General features: G+C 26.5%; 5 protein-coding genes across 5 annotated transcripts; 3 read left to right on the forward strand and 2 right to left on the reverse strand.

The window, feature by feature from the left end:
- The first annotated feature begins 535 nt into the window (after window positions 1-535).
- LOC128951586 (uncharacterized) lies at window positions 536-2,518 on the forward strand. Its single transcript, XM_054296833.1, has 2 exons — window positions 536-862; window positions 2,234-2,518. The coding sequence occupies exons 1-2, from the start codon at window positions 536-538 to the stop codon at window positions 2,516-2,518; spliced, it is 612 nt and encodes a 203-aa protein (XP_054152808.1).
- Window positions 2,519-3,804: 1,286 nt separating this feature from the next.
- On the reverse strand, window positions 3,805-7,968 carry LOC128951587 (transmembrane protease serine 11G-like). The gene is made up of 6 exons (XM_054296834.1): window positions 7,906-7,968; window positions 5,864-6,603; window positions 5,268-5,323; window positions 4,477-4,826; window positions 3,999-4,083; window positions 3,805-3,893 (listed from the first exon to the last, which is right to left on the reverse strand). The coding sequence occupies exons 1-6, from the start codon at window positions 7,966-7,968 to the stop codon at window positions 3,805-3,807; spliced, it is 1,383 nt and encodes a 460-aa protein (XP_054152809.1).
- Window positions 7,969-8,560: 592 nt separating this feature from the next.
- On the reverse strand, window positions 8,561-11,470 carry LOC128951588 (brain-specific serine protease 4-like). The gene is made up of 5 exons (XM_054296836.1): window positions 10,638-11,470; window positions 10,292-10,347; window positions 9,289-9,638; window positions 8,774-8,858; window positions 8,561-8,649 (listed from the first exon to the last, which is right to left on the reverse strand). The coding sequence occupies exons 1-5, from the start codon at window positions 11,402-11,404 to the stop codon at window positions 8,561-8,563; spliced, it is 1,347 nt and encodes a 448-aa protein (XP_054152811.1). The 5' UTR covers window positions 11,405-11,470.
- A 1,648-nt stretch (window positions 11,471-13,118) lies between these two features.
- On the forward strand, window positions 13,119-14,085 carry LOC128951589 (granaticin polyketide synthase putative ketoacyl reductase 2-like). Its single transcript, XM_054296837.1, has 4 exons — window positions 13,119-13,149; window positions 13,238-13,503; window positions 13,594-13,697; window positions 13,863-14,085. Exons 1-4 carry the CDS (start codon window positions 13,119-13,121, stop codon window positions 14,083-14,085), a joined length of 624 nt encoding a protein of 207 aa, XP_054152812.1.
- Window positions 14,086-14,945: 860 nt separating this feature from the next.
- On the forward strand, window positions 14,946-16,580 carry LOC128951590 (probable serine carboxypeptidase CPVL). The gene is made up of 4 exons (XM_054296838.1): window positions 14,946-15,105; window positions 15,184-15,772; window positions 15,940-16,284; window positions 16,372-16,580. Exons 1-4 carry the CDS (start codon window positions 14,992-14,994, stop codon window positions 16,578-16,580), a joined length of 1,257 nt encoding a protein of 418 aa, XP_054152813.1. The 5' UTR covers window positions 14,946-14,991.
- Window positions 16,581-21,468: the final 4,888 nt, after the last annotated feature.

The raw sequence follows: 21,468 nt of genomic DNA on the forward strand, positions 1-21,468 counted from the left end.
ATTATTATTATTATTACTATTACTATACACAGTGACACATAGTTTTGCAAATAATAACATTATTATTATTATTATGTTATTATTATTATTATTATTATTTTAGTTAAACAAAAATATAAAATGTTTATCTTTTATCTCTAAAATAGTTTCCGTTTTACAATACGTATTGTTAAATAGTAATAATAATAATAATTATTATTATTAGATATTATTATATTAATAGTATAACACATAAAGTAATTTAACAACAGTTTAGTTGTAATTATTATTTAACTATTAATGCTAAATAACATTATTACAACAAAAAAATAATAATTATTGAAAAATATATATATAAAACATTTAGTGTTTTTTGGTATTTAATATACATTTTTTTATAATTTAATAGATTATTACAGTAATTAATTAATTAATATTACTAATTAATATCAAATATATAATTAATTTTTAAATAAAAAAAATTGTGATTATCACTAATATATATCATATACATTAAAAAAAAAGTTTATTTAATTTTATATTTATTAAAAAAATAATGACTAAAACAATTGCCAAATGTGTTCATATATTACCACTACTACTACTACTACTAGTAGTAGTTATTTTTGTGGTCATCATAACTACCGGTGCTAACTGTGCTATAGTTGACCGACACAATCATCAGCAACAACCTAACCGGCCGGAAAATTATGATATTAGTCGTCCACAAAATTTACGTAAACTATTGCAAGTCTACAACAACAATGGCCGCCAACAAACTAAAGTACAATACTATAATAACTGTCCGATTAGGGAACGGGAGAAGATGTCTCAGTGCGATAGCTATGCGGCCGATGACTGGGATGTACGTGAAGTACAACAGGTTTGCGATAATTTAATTATTTTTTTTAATTAAAGTATTTTTTTATATATATTAAAATACACTATTATATTAAGTTTTTTTTTTAAAAAATAAATTAAAATAATTTAATTACTAAATATATTGTTAATTTTATATACAGTAAAATCTAGTGAAAACAAATTTAATAACTTATTATTAATAATATTATTAATAAAAAAAAAATATTAAACAGCTTTTATTAAATTATAAACTTAAATTATATATATATATATATTAAAGTTAATATTAAATGTTTTAAGATGTTTTTTAATTAATTAAATTAAATTTATAAATAATAAATTCTAAAAAAAAAAAATAATACTAAAATCAAATATTACATTATATCTGATTGTTTGCATACTTTAATAATAAAACTGTATACTAAACATAATAATTAATATTTATTAATTAAAAAAATATCACTAAATTATAATTTAGATAGAAATAACAGTGAGAATTATTTATTTTATTTAATTAAATTATTAGACAATTAAACATTAGTATTATATATATATAAATTTTTTAAAATAAATTTATAATAATTTTGTTATTATTATTGTTATTGTTGTAGTAGTAAAATATATATTAAGAAAAACAAATTAATTAATTATTTATTTTATTTAATTAAATTATTATTATACAATTAAACAATATTATTATTATATATATAAATTACAAAAAAATAATATTTAATTTATAATAATTTTGTTATTATTATTATTGATGTTGTAGTAGTAAAATATATATTAAGAAAAACAAATTAATTAATTATTTATTTTATTTAATTAAATTATTATTATACAATTAAACAATATTATTATTATATATATAAATTACAAAAAAATAATATTTAATTTATAATAATTTTGTTATTATTATTATTGATGTTGTAGTAGTAAAATATATATTAAGAAAAACAAATTAATTAATTATTTATTTTATTTTATTAAATTATTATTATACAATTAAACAATATTATTATTATATATATAAATTACAAAAAAATAATATTTAATTTATAATAATTTTGTTATTATTATTATTGATGTTGTAGTAGTAAAATATATATTAAGAAAAAAAATTAATTAATTAATTATTTATTTATTTTATTTAATTAAATTATTATTGCAATTAAACAACAATATTATTATTATTATTATTATTATTATTATTATATATATATATATATATATATATCTAAATTTAAAACAAAAATTAATATTTAATTTTAATTTATAATAATTTTGTTAGTATTATTGTTATTGTTGTAGTAGTAAAATATATATATATTAAGAAAATTAATTAATTAATTATTTATTTATTACAATTGATTTAAAAAAAATCAATTAATAGGACTATTCATCCCGGAGCTACTGTTGCTATCATTGGCAATCGTTGAAATGTAAACTAAAAATAGCCAAACGTTGCGATATTAACTATGCTAATTGGCTTGAGCAGGATACTGACCAACGATTGGGATCCCTGTGCTACTATCACGGCCGATACAGTGCCTCCTGTGCCCTGAGATGGTGGCATATTATATTCATAGTCATCGGTGGTCTACTATTGTTGATCGGATTGGGCTATTTTATATGGTGGGCCTGCAAGATTAGACGGGAAAATCGTTATAGATATTAAATTATTAATTAGTTAATTAATTAATTAGTTTTAACCTAAATCTATTAAAAATTAATTAAATAATATTTTTTTTAAAAAATTAATTAAATAATAATTTTTTTAAAAATTAATTAAATAATAATTTTTTTAAAAATTAATTGAAATAATTAAGTTTTTTTTCAATAATATTTTATAGTAATAATTATATTAATAATTTTCATAATCATAATCATAATTTTTTTTCCTGATTTATTAATATAATTTAGTTTAATAATATATTTATATATATACTTTTTTTTTAAAAATATTGTATATTAACAATCATCAATTAATAATAAAAAATTATTTTGTTTTAAAAAATATTACTTTATATTTTAGTATTATTGTTAACATTAAAAAATTTTTATATATTTTAAATTTAATATTATATTATTATTATTCTACACTTACAATTTTTTTGTATTATATTAGTATAATACTTGAAAATAAATTTGTTGTTACAGTTTTGTTTTTTTTTAAAAAGTTATTAGTTATACAAATTAAAATAATCAATAAAATTATTTATTATTTAAATAAAAAATATTTAATAATATATTTATATAAATAATAATTATTTAAATATTCAGTAGTGACCAGGGTTTTAAGAAAATAAATGCCTGCCCTGGCAATGCCCAAATAGATGCCATAAATGCCTGGCATTTTGGGCATCTATTTTATTTGCCTGCCAATTTAAATTGCTAAAAAGCAACTGTATTTATAAAAAAAATGTAATTTAGTGTTTTAACGTGTTAATTAAATTTACAATTAATTTACTTATTTCAAATATTACCTTTGATTATTGATTGTTGAAATATATTATAAAAACAATGTTTTATAAATTAATTAATAATATAAAAATAAAATAATAGGTGTCACCACCTGAAAATAGATGCCCAGGGCATGGCAGAGGCAGGGCAGGCATTTGGCAAAATTGGCATCTATTGTTTATGCCTGCCATTTTTAAAACCCTGGTAGTGACTAATACAGTAGTATTAATAGGTGTCATAAAAACTTTTGAATTTTATTTTTTTTTATTAATATAATAATGTTTATATAAAAATATAAAAAAATACATTTAATGTTTGATGTTAATAAAAAAAATCAAATAAAAAATTTAGATTTTTTTTAATTAAACACAAATACAATACAATAATTAGAAATTTTTTTACATATAAGTTCTTAATTAAAATATACATAAAAAATAATAAGGTTTTACATAAAAATATAATTTTTATTTTGAAAAATAAATAAATAATATAATATAATAATTATTGTTTTTTATTTTTATAATTGTCTAATTGTGTTAATATCCAATCGATATAATAGGAAACTTTTGTAAACACACCGGGCATACCATCTAATAATAATATATTAATAAATTAATTTAATAATTTTTAGAAAAATTATTTTTTAAAAAATTAAAATAATACAAAAATATAAAATGTAATTTTTTTTAATGTACCAGCACATGTCGATCCATAGGATACTATGCCAACTAAATATGCTACCTTATTACGATATTCAAGTGCCGGCCCACCCGAGTCACCCTTTTTTTAAAAAAAAATAATTATTAAATAAAATTTAAAACATAATTTTATTTGTTTTATGAAACATATTTTTGTTGTTTGTATATTATATATTTTTAAAAAAATATATAAATTTATATATTAACTTATATATAATTTTTTTTATATTAAAAAATACAGTAAATAACAATTAAAATATTTTATAAATATAATAATAAGTAGACATCCTATCTATAAAAGCATTTGTACTATCTATATATATATATATATGTTAAAAATATAATTTGTATTTAAAATATATAGAGTATATATATATACCATTATATAGTTTTATAGATAATCTAACTGTCCCATTTATAATAATAATAATTACTATTATTATTATAAGCCATAATAATAATAAACTAGCATTACCTGACATGCATCCTGATTTTTATTCAATGTACACAATTGCGAGAAATAGATTTTATTATCTTTTCCCTTATACATATCGGCACACTTGAATATGCTGATCCTGGTCAGCAGGACTTCCTGTAGGTTGGTTGGTAATTCATGATTGTCAAATTGTGTCTGTCCCCAACCGGTTACCAACAGTCGACTGGCCAATGGATCTTCGTATTGACGGGTTGGCAGACAAATCGAGTTAACATTTTCGCCCATTTCGATATCATGGCGCACGTGCAACATAGCTATATCGGAATTGTACATATTATCCAGGTGAAATCGTTCATGCATTACCAGATAGTCGACACGATAGGCTCTACCTAATGATAAGTATGGTAGGATGATATGTGTATATGTGTATATGTGTATATGTGTATATGTGTATATGTGTATATGTGTATATGTGTATATGTGTATATGTGTATATGTGTATATGTGTATATGTGTATATGTGTATATGTGTATATGTGTATATGTGTATATGTGTATATGTGTATATGTGTATATGTGTATATGTGTATATGTGTATATGTGTATATGTGTATATGTGTATATGTGTATATGTGTATATGTGTATATGTGTATATGTGTATATGTGTATATGTGTATATGTGTATATGTGTATATGTGTATATGTGTATATGTGTATATGTGTATATGTGTATATGTGTATATGTGTATATGTGTATATGTGTATATGTGTATATGTGTATATGTGTATATGTGTATATGTGTATATGTGTATATGTGTGTGTATTTACCCCGGTTTCGATTTACTGTGCCAACCCTAATGGCATACAATTTTGGATCTTGATCACTATTTTATTGGGATTATAAAATTTGTAATATAAATTAAAAATTTGTAATATAAATTAAAAATTTGTAATATAAATTAAAAATTTGTAATATAAATTAAAAATTTGTAATATAAATTAAAAATTTGTAATATAAATTAAAAATTTGTAATATAAATTAAAAATTTGTAATATAAATTAAAAATTTGTAATATAAATTAAAAATTTGTAATATAAATTAAAAATTTGTAATATAAATTAAAAATTTGTAATATAAATTAAAAATTTGTAATATAAATTAAAAATTTGCAATATAAATTTAAAATTTGTAATATAGATATATTAAGATTATAATACTTTATTAGTATTTACTAAATTAAATTTATAAAAAAAAACAAGTATACAATAATAATATTAGTATTAATTAAATACTAATATTAGTATTAATTATAAAATAATATTAGAATTAAGTATATAATTATATTAGTATTAATTATTATTTAATTAATTAATTAACTAAATAAATCAAAATTAAATAAAAAACAAACAAACAATTACTAAACTTCATAAAACAATGGGCAGCCGTCAGTATCCATCGACTATTGATAATACTGCCGCCACACCAGGATTCACCGTTTTTCAATATGGCGACCATCCACGGATAGGCACCCTCTTTGGCATCCTTACCGTTGACAACCCTCTGGATAATCTGTCGGCCATCCAGTTGGCCACACCTATCCGGATTGATTTCGTCCATTGCGGGAAACTCCTGGATCGTACGCTGCTGGGGTTTGGGCTCAGTTATCCGAAAACCCGATACTACTGCCAGTTCAGCATTTTTATTCAATGCCGCCACTTGTGGATTATCATTACGCCATGGTTTAGATTTGCTTATCCTAAATGTCTGTCCATAATAGACTGGACCTGGACCACCACCACCATCCACATTACTGGCATCGTCATCGTCTACTACTACCTGGGCTGCTGCTGATGATGGTGATGCTCGTAGCTGTCGACTATGATGATAACTATCAGGTAGTAGACGACTGTCCATTGGGTGGTCTAAATAAGGATGATGTCGTCCTCCCAGATAATTATGATTGGGTCTAACCATACGTGGCTGGGAATAGGGTATATAATCTCTACCACTACCATCATCATCATCGGGAATGTCATAATTAATATTAGGATAGTCCTCATAATAATTATTTGGATAGTTCTCATAATTATTAGGATAGTTCTCATAATTATTAGGATAGTTCTCATAATTATTAGGATAGTTCTCATAATTATTAGGATAGTCCTCATTATTATTATCATAATTATTATTATCATAATTATTATTATAAATAATATAATCGTTATAATCAATTAGTCCATAATTTAAATCATTGGCCAATATTGTTGTATCTATTTATATATAATAATGTTTTTACTAATAAAACTTATTATTATTTTTTTTAAATTTAAATACTATTGATTTTATTTTATAAAAACAATTTAATTTATTTTCAATAACAATAAACTTTATTATTAAAAAAATATATACATTATATACTTACTTATTAATAGTATTAAACTAATTATTGGAAAAGTTATCCAAAAGTTAAACATAGATTTTAAATTTGTGACACTCATTGTATATAAATTTATTATTATTATTATAAATATTTTTTTTAATTAATTTATATAATTATATATATATATATATAATTATTTATAAACAAAATATTAATTAATAATATATTTAGTTATAATATGTTTTCAAATAGACGGCGCATATAGTATTAATAATTAATTAATTAAATATATATACTTATGTTAATTTACAATTATTTTTAAAAAAATAAAGTCATTTTTTTAAATAATAAATTAATTTTATTAAAATAAAATAAATATAAATAATTTTTATCAATTTATACAATTAAAGTATATATTTATAAAATATATTAGTTTTTATGTAAGTATATATTTGTAAATATTTAAATAAATTAATATTAATCATAGTTTATTTTAATGTTTTTTGTTTTTATTTATAAATTATTTGTTTTATAATATTAAAAAATGAAAAAAATATATTTGATAATGAATTATTTAAGAATTATTTTATATATTTATTTATTTTTATAATAATTATTATAGTTTTATTATTTTATATTTATTTTTATTTTTCAATTAACTTTTTTTAATTTGTTTTCTTTTTTAAAAAAAATAGTTTTAACTAATTTACAATATAATTTAAGTTGTTAAATTTATTATTGTAATAAATTTAAATTATTAGCAATAATAGCTATTCAATTGATAATTAAAACTGTAAGTACATTAAGGTTACTATTATATGTTTAATTATATATATATATACTGTATATAATATATATATAGCGCATAATTTAGATAACTAAAGGTTTGCTAAATACTAGTAATAACTAAAAACTTTAATAATAATTTTTGTTGTTGTTATTGATTTATATACCGTATATATATATAGCCCTGGTTATATTGATACACCATTTCATCAAGGTGATCGCAAAATCATTGAACAACTAATGCAATACATTAGCTCTAAGACACCATTGAAACGTATTGGTCAGCCCCTGGATATAGCCGAAGCTTGTGTTTGGTTGGCCTCCCGATCGACCAGTTTTATAACCGGTACTAATCTGGTCATCGATGGCGGTATTGTCTATAATTTAGACGGCTTATTTAGTTAGTTAATTAATTAATAATTAGTGTAGTGTTTTTTGGTATAAATATTTAAAAACTAATTATTATTTACAATCAGCCAATGTACCTGTATATTATAATTACATTTATTTACAGATTTTATTTATAAACAACAATTATTTATATATTAATATATCAATTACAACAAATAAGTAGTTTTGTATTTCATATATTTTAATAAATAGTTTCAAATAGTTTTTTTTAGTAAAAATAAATACAATTTTTATACAATTCTACTACAATTGCAACATATTTTTTCATATTATTATTATTATTATTATTTAATGCAATTGTTTATACAGTATCTATTAATATATATATATAAACTAAATTGTTATATATAAATATAAAATAACAGCTATTTATTTTTATTTTATTTTTTTAATTTTATAAAATTTATTTATTATTTATATGTATATATATATGATTATTTTATTAACTTAATTATTTATAATAATAATAATAATACTGTACATGTAATGTAATAATAATTTTTTTTGTTGAAAAATAAACAAAATAAATAATACATTTAATTATTATTGTTTTTTATTTTTATAATTGTCTAATTGTGTTAATATCCAATCGATATAATAGGAAACTTTTGTAAACACACCGGGCATACCATCTAATAATAATATATTAATAATAAATTAATTTAATAATTTTTAGAAAAATTATTTTTTAAAAAATAATTAAAATAATACAAAAATGTAAAATGTATTTTTTATTATTATAAAAAATAAATGTACCAGCACATGTAGATCCATAGGATACTATGCCAACTAAATATGCTGCCTTATTACGATATTCAAGTGCCGGCCCACCCGAGTCACCCTTTTTTATAAAAAAATAAAATAAATAAATAAATAAGATTATTATATAAAAATTATAACAATTTTTATTAGTAACTGAAACATTTTTTTTTGTATATTATAATTTAAATATACTGTATTATATGCACAGATAAAAAATAGATATCTATTTTTAAAAAAATATATATTAACATATATATAAATTTTTTTATTAAAAAAAATACAATAAATAACAAATAAAATGTTTTATAAATATAATAATAAGTAGATATTTTACTAGACATAGTGGCATCCTATCTATAAAAGCGCTTATAATCTATATAATATACAGTATATATAGTATATACACAGTATATATACAGTATATATATAACGGTATATAGTTTTATATAACTTACAGATATAATCTAACTGTCCCATTTATAATAATAATAATAATAAACTAGCATTACCTGACATGCATCCTGATTTTTATTCAATGTACACAATTGCGAGAAATAGATTTTATTATCTTTTCCCTTATACATATCGGCACACTTGAATATACTGATCCTGGTCAGCAGGACTTCCTGTAGGTTGGTTGGCAAGTCATGATTGTCAAACTGTGTCTGTCCCCAACCGGTTACCAACAATCGACTGGCCAATGGATCTTCGTATTGACGGGTGGGCAGACAAATCGAGTTAACATTTTCGCCCATTTCGATATCCTGGCGCACGTGCAACATAGCTATATCGGAATTGTACATATTATCCAGGTGAAATCGTTCATGCATTACCAGATAGTCGACACGATAGGCTCTACCTAATGATAAGTATGGTAGTATGATATGTGTATATGTGTATATGTGTATATGTGTATATGTGTATATGTGTATATGTGTATATGTGTATATGTGTATATGTGTATATGTGTATATGTGTATATGTGTATATGTGTATATGTGTATATGTGTATATGTGTATATGTGTATATGTGTATATGTGTATATGTGTATATGTGTATATGTGTATATGTGTATATGTGTATATGTGTATATGTGTATATGTGTATATGTGTATATGTGTATATGTGTATATGTGTATATGTGTATATGTGTATATGTGTATATGTGTATATGTGTATATGTGTATATGTGTATATGTGTATATGTGTATATGTGTATATGTGTATATGTGTATATGTGTATATGTGTATATGTGTATATGTGTATATGTGTATATGTGTATGTGTATGTGTATGTGTATGTGTATGTGTATGTGTATGTATGTGTATGTGTATGTATGTGTATGTGTATGTGTATGTATGTGTATGTGTATGTGTATGTGTATGTGTATGTGTATGTGTATGTGTATGTGTATGTGTATGTGTATGTGTATGTGTATGTGTATGTGTATGTGTATGTGTATGTGTATGTGTATGTGTATGTGTATGTGTATGTGTATGTGTATACTTACCCCGGTTTCGATTGACTGTGCCAACCCTAATTGCATACAATTTTGGATCTTGATCACTAATTTTTTTGAGATTATAAGGTTTGTAATACTTTGAATTAAAAAAAAATATTATAAATTTTTATAAAAAGTTAAAAATACACAAAAAAAAAACTTAAATAGACTCTATTTTAATATAGATATATAATTATATAATAATATTTATATTAATTATTATTATTACTGTATCTAAAAAATAACATCTAGTTTAATATATAAATAAATAATAATTTTAGTATTAATTAATTAATTAATTAACTAAATAAATCAAAATTAAATTTTTTTTAAAAAAAACAAACAATTACTAAACTTCATAAAACAATGGGCAGCCGTCAGTATCCATCGACTATTGATAATACTGCCGCCACACCAGGAATCACCGTTTTTCAATATGGCGACCATCCAAGGATAGGAACCTTCATTGGCATCCTTACCATTGACAACCCTAACACCAATCGGACGGCCATCCAATTGGCCACACCTATCCGGATTGATTTCGTCCATTGCTGGAAACTCCTGGACCGTACGTTGTTCGGGTTTGGGCTCAGTTATCCGAAAACCCGAGACTACTGCCTGTTCGGCATATCTATTCAGTGCCGCCACTTGTGGATTATCATTACGCCACGGTTTAGATTTGCTTGTCATAAATTTCTGTCCATAATTGACTAGACCTGGACGACCACCACTACTGGCATCGTCATCGTCTACTATTACCGGTGCTGCTGCTGCTGATGATGGTGATGCTCGTAGCTGTCGACGACTATGATGATAACTATCAGGTAGTAGACGACTGTCCATTGGGTCGTCTAAATAAGGATGGTGTCGTCCTCCCAGATAATTATGATTGGGTCTAACCATACGTGGCTGGGAATAGGGTATATAATCTCTACCACCACCACCACCACCACTACTGGCATTGGCATCATCATCATAGTCTACTACCGGTGCTGATGATGATGATGATGATCGTGATGCTAGCTGATGATAATGCCTATGATAACTATCAGATAGTAGACGACTGTCCATTGGGTCGACTAAATATGGGTCTCCTAAATCATTATGATTAGGTCTAACCATACGTATAGGCTGTAATATTGGTGGCTGGAAATAGGGTATGTAATCTCTACCATCACCACCATCACCATCACTATCGGGGATGTCATAATTAATATTAGGATACACCACATTATTATTAGGATAGTCCTCATTATTATTATTATAAATATTATTATAAATAATATAATCGTTATAATCAATTAGTCCATAATTTAAATCATTAGCCAATATTGTTGTATCTATTTATATATAATAATGTTTTTACTAATAAAACTTATTATTAATTTTGTAAAACAATTTAATTTCAATAAACAATAAACTTTATTATTAAAAATATATACATTAAATACTTACTTATTAATAGTATTAAACTAATTATTGGAAAAGTTATCCAAAAGTTAAACATAGATTTTAAATTTGTGACACTCATTGTATATAAATTTATTATTATTATTATTTTAAATATTTTTTTTTTAATTAATAAAATTATATATTAAAAGAAATTATTTATAAACAAAATATTAATTAAAAACATATTAAATGTTTTCAAATAGACGGCGCATAAAGTATTAATAATAATTAATTAATATATACAGTATATATATAGTATACTTAAGTTAATTTACATTTATTTTTAAAAATAAAAGTTATTTTTTAAATAATAGATAAATTTTATTAAAGTAAATATAAATAAATCATTTTATTTAATTAAATTATATTAGTTTTTATGTAAGTATGTATTTGTAAATGTTTAATTAAATTAATATTAATTATAGTTTATATATAAATTTTTTGTTTTATAATATTAAAAATTGAAAAAAATCTATTTGCTTATGAATTATTTAAGATTTTTTATATATTTATTTTTTTATATAATAATTATTATTAGTTTTGTTAGTCTATAGTAATTTAGATTTTTCACTTAAAATTAAAGTTTAAATTTATTTTTCTTAAAATAAATAGTTTTAATAAATTTATTATATAATTTAATTAGTTGTTATATTATATACATTATATTGCAATCTATTATGAGCTACTATAGCTATTCAATTGATAATTAAAACTGATTAACTAATTATCATTATATAAGTACATTAAGGTTACTATTATATGTTTAATTATATTTATATATAAATAATTATATAGTGTATATACTGTATAATATATATATAAGGTTATATAGTGTATAATTTATATTGTATTTTAGTAAAAATTAAATAATAGTTATTTTTATTGCTAATACTGTAATATATTACTATATATATTAATTAAACTTATTATTAAAACTAAATTTTTATTTTTATCAAAATCACAAGTATAATCCACTTAATTAATCTTAAATTATTTATTTTTTTTAAAAATTGATAATAATAATATTTTAACTAAAAACAAAATTGTATAAATATTGATTGTTTAACTAATAATTTAATAATAATAATAATTTTTTTTGGTTATTTATTATTTATTGTTTGAAAATAAAAATTAAAACAAACAAAAAAATGAATTTATTATTTATTAATTATTTTTTATTAGTCATATTTATAGCCATAGCTAATGCAAATAATTTAGTTAATAATCCATTGAATGATTCACGAAATTTTTCGGGAAAAGTTGTATTGACTACCGGTTCGAGTAGTGGTATCGGTGCCGGTATTGCCAAACTTTTTGCCCGATTGGGTGCCAATGTTGTCATCACTGGTAGAAATCAAACTGAAATCTAATTAGTGGCCAATGAATGCCAACAGTTGTCACCGAAAAAACTAAAGGTTTGCTAAATATTAATAGTAATAATAATAAACTTATTAATAAATAACAAAAAAAATCATAATTTATTATATGTATAGCCATTACAAGTTAGGGCCGATGTTAGCAATAGTACTGAATTGCAGTCACTATTGGATCAGACAATCAAAACCTATGGACAGTTGGATGTGTTGGTCAACAATGCCGGTATGGGTGCCGGAGCCGCAGTTACCGATAAACAATTTATGCCCGTATTTGACAAACTAATGGCCGTTAATTTGCGTCCGTATGTCGAACTAAGTTATCTGTCGGTACCGTATTTGAACAAAACTAACGGCTCAATTATCAGTATATCTAGTGTTAATTCAATAGCACCGGTATGTTATGATTAGAAAAGTTTTAATTTATAGATTTAATTAAAAAAAATGTTTTAAATATTTATTATTATTATTATTTCATATATACAGTCAAAATCTTCATTAGCCTATTGTGTGTCCAAATCGGCTATAGATATGATGACCCGTGTGTTGGCACTTGAATTGGGACCCAATATACGGGTCAATACAGTCAAGTAAGTTAACTATTGTATAGATATATACTGTATATACTGTAAAACTTGTAATTATATGTAAACTTATAATAATAATTATTATTATAATCATATCAAACAGTAATCATTAATAATTATTTAAAAAAAATTAATTTATGTATATGTATATATATATATATATAATAGCCCTGGCTATATTGATACACCATTTCATCAAGGTGATCGCAAAATCATTGAACAACTAATGCAATACATAAGCTCTAAGACACCATTGAAACGTATTGGTCAGCCCCTGGATATAGCCGAAGCTTGTGTTTGGTTGGCCTCCCGATCGGCCAGTTTTATAACCGGTACTAATCTGGTCATCGATGGCGGTATTGTCTATAATTTAGGCGGATTATTTAGTTAAATTTAATTAATTTAATTATATTTAATTAATTAAAATATAATTTTAATTTGATAAACCGGTTAAAAAAAATTATTTTTTAATTATATAATTATTATTGTTATTAAATTATTACAACAATTATTTTTTTTATGTGTTTTGTATAAAAAAATTTACTATTAAAACTTTTTTTTTAAAATTATTTAAATTAATTAAAAAATATAATTACAAATTATATATTAAAATAGTGAAACTAAAATATAAATTTAAACTAAAATAAATTATTTAAAAACTTGTCAATTAAATTAAATAAATATATATTTATAAAACAAATATAAAAAATTTTAAAATTATACTAAATATGTTTGTGTTTAATTTTTTTTGTTATTGATTAAGTATTTATAAATATTTACTGATTTTAAACTAAACAGTTTTAAATTATTTGAATTATCTTATTATTATTAAAATAAACATTTTTTACATAAACCACTGACTAATTGGCTGATTATAATTAAAAATAACAAAAAAAAAATATTAACTAATATATTAATACTAATCAATCTTTGCAAAAGTGTTTGCAAAATAACACATCAAAAATAATGATCAGTGAAAATAAAATAATTATTGTTTAAAATATAATCATAAAAACACTAATAAAAAAAATAAATTATGATTTTAGCAAAATTCTATACCGTATTAATAATTAATATATTAATATTAATAATTGTTTTTACAGTATATTATAATAATATTCTTAATAATAATAATAATAATATTAATAATAATTTTAATAATATTCTTAATAATATTATTAATAATAATTTTAATAATAATAGTAATAGTAATAATAATAATGATAAACAACAAAATTTATTATTGACACCATTAATCAAATCGGGTATTAGTGATGATATAGTAAAAGCCCGATCCATGAGTCGGGTGCTAACAGTCCCTAATGGACCCAATGTTGAATCGTATACCGGATTTATAACAGTCAACGACCGATACAATAGTAATATGTTTTTCTGGTTTATACCATGTTTTGTAAGTTTTTTTTTTTTTGGTTTTATTTAATATAAATTTCTATTAAATTAATCCCTAATTTAATCTTTAAAAAAATAGAAAAATCCCGAAACTGCACCGGTATTAGTCTATCTAGAGGGTGGTCCGGGAATGTCATCGCTAGTATCACTATTTATGTGGGGCACATTCAACATAGACTATAAATTAAATGTAACAATAAACCCGTGGTCATGGAATCGTCAATTATTTTCCATTATATATGTGGATAATCCCGTCGGAACAGGATTTAGTTATACCAATGATAATACCAATAATGGCTATTCCAGAGACCAGTTGACTATTTCACAGAATTTATATGAATTTCTCAGACAATTTTTCCTGGTTTTTCATGACTACCGTAAACGGGATTTATATGTAGGCGGTGTATCATATGCTGGGAAATATGTGCCCGCATTTGGCCACTACTTAATACAAATGTCAAACATATCTAATCTGAATTTCAAGGGTATACTCGTTGGCAATGGTTTTACTGATCCAATCAATCAGTTAGCCTATGATAAGACACTATTGAATTTGGGTTTAATTGATGAAAATCAAGCCATTGAAGTCCAGACAAAACAAAATCAAATCAAACAATTGATAAAATCTATGGACTATTTGAAAGCATCAAAATTATTCATACAATTAAGTATGTAAAGTATGTTTTTAGCATTTATTAATTAATTAATTAAAACATAGCAATTAACTATTGTTAACTAATTAAATTATTTTTCTTAAAAAAATATATAAATTAATAACAATTATAATAATTAAAAAATAAGTAATTATTATTTATTTTATTTTTTTTTTTTAAAGTACTAGCAAATCAACCAAACAATTACCTAATGAATATAACAGGTTTTCCATTGTTTTATAATATTCAACAATCGGATAATGTTTTGAATAGACTATATTTAGTTGAAAATTATTTCAAACAACAATCGGTTAGGAAAGCCATACACGTTGGCAGTGATGATGATATGATTGTCTATAATATGTACAGTCTATTAGTTCATCAGTATATGAGTGATGATTTTACCCGATCGGCTGAACCTAATTTGACGGCAATCATAGACAATGGTTATAAAGTATTGCTATTTACCGGTAATTTGGATATTGTTGTTGGCATCGAATCTACCAATGGATTGCTATTAAATAAAAGTACTGAAAAAAAAATTTAATTAATTTAATTTTTTATCAAAAAAAAAATTTATTTTATGTTTGTATTTAATTTATAACTTAAAATAGATTGGAAATATTATTTAGATTATAATAGAGCCAAACGTGACATTTGGAAAGTCAATAGAAACGACCCGGAAATAGCCGGTTATGCAAAAAGTTTCGGTAATTTTCAGCATATTATTGTACGTAATGCCGGCCATTTTGCAATGTTAGACCAGCCCAGGGCTACACTAGATATGGCCAAACGGTTCATCAAATCGCTAACATTTGATTAACTATTATCTATTATTATTTTTTTATTATTATATAAATTAGTAAAATTAACTTGAGGGACAATTGGGATCGATCTAAGACCGATCATATGGTGTGGTCACCGGTATGACCGATCGGTAGTCGATCATTCCCTCATAATTAGTTAAATTATCCAATTGAACACAAATGTTAATCAAATAAATAACTTTATTAAATATAATACAATATACAGAAAATAATAAGTAATATAAATAAGTATAAATAAAGAGTAATGTTAACTCTATGATAGCTAACAATTGACTGAATTAAATGTGTATTAAACACATGTATTTATAGAGGTTTTAAAGTAAGCATTTAGTATATGAATATTAATAGTATTGAGTCTCAGAGTAATAATGGTTTGGAGACTCATTGATAATATGTTGATTACATTGATATAAGTTTGGAGGAAAGTATTGTTGACTATTTGATCGGTCTATAGACCGGTCAATGTTGGAACTTTCCCTCAATTCCCACCCGTTGAAGGTCGGGCCACTAGTTGGACCCATAACCATATTTGAATTAATTGGCGACGGGCTACGTGAGGACAGGTATCTCGATGTTGTTGTGACAAATGGTTGCAAATACTTGTATTGATTGTTGTTGTCATTGTTGTTGTATGACTGGACTTGAATGTATTGTTGTTGTGTTGGCGGTGATTGACCATCACGCCAATGATATGATCGTAAAGCTGATGAATGAGCTATAAACGACTTAATGATAGTATTATCGTTTACGTGCAGTTGGTTTAGTCGGTAAGTTTCGGCGCCAAGTTTTTCGGTAACAATACATGGTGCGAGATATGAGGCCGTAAACTTAGATCTTGATGGATGATTGTCTGGGATTCGGTATCTGACATAGTCACCGATATCAAAGTTGGATCGTTGGTGTTTGGAATTATGTAACTGTGACCTCTTGGTTTGTGCAGCGCGAGATCGGTCGGTCACTTGTCGTCTCGCTTCTTCAATGGTGACAGTTGGATTCGGTTGACCGGTCGGTACATGTCCAAATTGTACGTATCTTGGTACAAATCCGGTAACCTTATGATGTTGATTGTTAAGTGATTCGACCACCTTTTCCAAATGCGAAGACCATTTACGGTTGGATCGATCGGCCAGAGCTAAGCTGATACCAGTTTTGATCAATCCATTAGCTTTTTCGCATAGACCGTTGGCTTGCGGATGATATGGTGGCGATAATAAGTGTTTGATTTTACGGCTTTCCAAGAAATGTCTAAACCGTGTTGACGTATAGTTGGTTCCATTGTCGGTCAGTAGAGCGGCTGGTTGACCTGCAGCTCTAAAAACATGAATGAGCGCATTAATGACAGCTTCAGATGTATTGTTTTTAACAGCTGATGCCCATATATAGCGCGAATGATGGTCGATAATAGTGAGGACGTATTTTGCGGACGAATTATTGGCGGCAGTCCCCACCACCACTGAATCCATGGCCCATAGTTGATTTGGACCGGTCGGCGTCTCGATTGGTCGACTGGTTCCGAGTGATGCTTGATTTGATGGTTTAACCGTTTGACAAGTATGACATGACTTGACATATTTTATTATCTCTATGTTACGGTTTGGCCACCAATACTGTGATGCTATGAGTCTAATGGTTTTATCAGTACCGGGGTGATTATGATTATCATGTGCTTGTCTAAGCAAATCACCGATGAGAGATCTCGGTACTATGATGCGTTCTTTTTTGTTGTATATGATATATGATATACCGTTTCTCTTGATGGTTGGCAAACGTATATCATAATCATCGATTTCATGTTGATTGAGAGCGATTTGACCGATCTCAATATGATGTGACACTGGATTACGAGACAATGCGTCGGGTGCTTGGTTTGTCTTTCCAGGCCTGTGTTGAACGTTGTAGTCAAATGCTGAAAGTCGAACAGACCAGCGGTACAACATTGATGATGGATTTGGTATCGATAATAACCATTTCAGAGCAGAGCAGTCGGTGAAGACTGTGAAGTGACTGCCTTCCAGGTAAACCCGGAAGTGCTCGACAGCGTTAACCACTGCGAGACATTCGAGTTGTGCCGAGGAGTACTTACACTCGCTTGATTTGGTTTTACGAGACCAATAGGAGATTACATGTGGATTGTTATGTGAGTCTTTTTGCATTAATATGCCTGCTAGACCCACGGCTGATGCGTCGGTGTGTAATTCAATGGGAAGGGACCGATCGTAAATGGCGAGAACCGGTGAGGTCGAAAGCGCTTCCTTGAGTTTGTCAAACGCTTCTTGATGTGACCGATCCCATGTGAACTCAGTTTTGCGTGATGTGAGTGCCGTAAGTGGTGCGGCAATGTCGCTAAACTTGTCAATGAATGTACGGTAAAAATTACACAAACCTATAAATTGTTGTACAGCAACTTTAGTTTTCGTGTTGGAAACTCAGTTACTGATTTCAATTTAGATGGTGATGGTTTCACTTGATCTGATGAAACTACATGTCCAAGAAACTCGATTTCGATGGCCATAAATTTGCATTTTTCTTGTCTTAGGCGCACTCCGTGATCGGTGAGGCGTTTTAGGACTCGTTCCAATAGATCCAAGTGTTCTTTTTCGGTTTTAGTATGGATAACAATATCATCGAGATATTGTTCCACACCATTGCCGTGAAAATCTTGTAGTATATGTCGGAGTTCACGTTGAAATACACTGCCGGCGTTTTTTAATCCGAATGGTAAAACTGTAAACTCAAACTGTCCGTATGGTGTGACAAAAGCGGTGCATTCGACCGATCTAGGAGATAATGGTATTTGCCAATATCCCCATGCAACATCAAGTGTTGTAAAGTAGACCGATCCCGACAATTTGTCAATTAGGTCGCGTATAATTGGTAGAGGTTCACGCTCACTGATGGTCATCGCGTTTAATTTGCGATAATCAATGACAGGTCTGTACCCACCAGTGCGCTTATCTACTAAAAACATAGGACTGGCCCAAGGTGAACCCTTGCGGCACTTTCTGATTAGGCCTGTTTCAAGCATTTCTTCCGTATGTTTTCTCATAATGGCTTCGCTATCGGGAGATAATCGAAAAAATCGTTGATGGTATGGTATGGCGTCGGGTTTCAGTCGAATCTAGTGTTCGGCTGTCTTGAATTTACCGACATCCTTGTCATGTCTACAGAAAACATCGATCGATCCTAACAATCCATCGAGACCGGTCTTGCCGATCTGATTGATTGATAGAGATGGTGATGGAACTGTAGATATCGTATGATTAAGATAATGGGTTTGTATGTATGGTTTTCCGACATCAAATCGAGGTGTTAAATTGAATGCATAGCCGGCATCGATACCAATAAGAACCTTGTGTTCAAAATCATCGACGATATGAAATGAAAGTTGCCGAACCTTTTTGAAGATCCGTACGTCGACGTCCACTCGGCCAATGGTTCGCTTAAAGCCGCTTAATGTCTTGATGTTAATGTCCGAATTAATAATAGGTTTCAATCCAAATCGATCGGCTGTTTCTCGTGACATAACACTGCATGTGCTACCAGTGTCGAGAAAAGCGTAGACCTTGTCTTGACCGATCCAGATTGCGTAATACAGATATCCATTATCGCCAATTACATTGCATTCTTCAAGAGTGTTAGTAATGGCTAGTTGTGATGATCCAGGATTTGCTGTAGTCGTAGCTGATGGTTGTGGTCTTATTTGGCACTGATTATGCCAATGGTATTCGGTCTTACCAATAGCTGTACAGTACCTGCACGGAGATGATGGTTGTTTTGGTTTCTTATCAAACTTTTTCTTTGACCGGTCCTTATGTCTTTTATCTGACGATAAGACCGATCCGTCTTCATCGATGGTATTGGTATGCTCTCGATGCTTGTTGTATGCTTTTGCGGCCTCGACTGCCTTCGCAACATTAAGCCATGTTTCGGCATCCTTTACTTGTGCGGCGGCCATAGCTATCTTGAATGCTTCGGGCAAACCGTTAGTTAATAGCGAAACTTGTTGATGTTCGGGTAGTCGAGCCCTGTCCAAGAGTTTACGCATTGCGTGGTAATACTCGATGACAGTTTCGTTAGCCTTGAGTTTCCGTTTTGATGCGTCGAGTAAGGGATCGTTTACCGAATCACCAAATCGACCGATCATTTTTCGTCGAACGTCAGGCCATGAAAGAGTAGCCAACTTTGGTATGACATCTTTGGCCAACCATTCGAGTGCATCTTCTGATAGGTGTTTCGTGAGAGCAATAATTTTGTCATAATCGGGAAAATCAAGTGTTAGTGCTTCGTAAATGTCAAGACATGATTGCACAGTAATTTTTGATGAACCGCAAGAGAATCGATCACACAATGGACGTCCATTTCTTTGATATAACTTGAATGATGAGGTTTGTTGATCGACCGGTCGATCGGTCGTCAAGTTTATATCATCGAAAATGTTTGTGTTGGACCTCTGATATGTTTGTTGAGCACTTGTAGACGGTATGTGTTGAGATTGGATGTTAGGAGTTGAATGGCTTTTAGGATCTAGTCCTACAAGACTATTAATCCCCGAAACTACTGCATTATGAACAGTGTCTCTAATGTTCTTTTCATATTCACGTCTACTTGCGATTGTATTCGTGATTGTCTTTTTGCCGTTTCGTAACAAAGGCATGGCTGAGATGTTGGTGTAGAAGCACTAAAGTAGATGACTTGATTTGAATGTCGATATAATATGACGCACTGTATGTATGAGTTCCTCGAAAGATTCGGATGTCGACTGCGCCAAATGAGGGATAATTGATAGTTTGGCGCACTGTTGTATTGATGATGAGTTCCTCGGAAGGTTCGGAAGCCGACTGCGCCAAATGAGGGATAATTGATAGTTTGGCGCACTGTTGTATT

This window comes from Oppia nitens, unplaced genomic scaffold (genome assembly GCF_028296485.1).
Source record: "Oppia nitens isolate AA-2021 unplaced genomic scaffold, nextdenovo-longstitch-racon4-pilon3 scaffold1_pilon_pilon_pilon, whole genome shotgun sequence".
NCBI classification, from domain to species: Eukaryota; Metazoa; Arthropoda; class Arachnida; order Sarcoptiformes; family Oppiidae; genus Oppia; species Oppia nitens.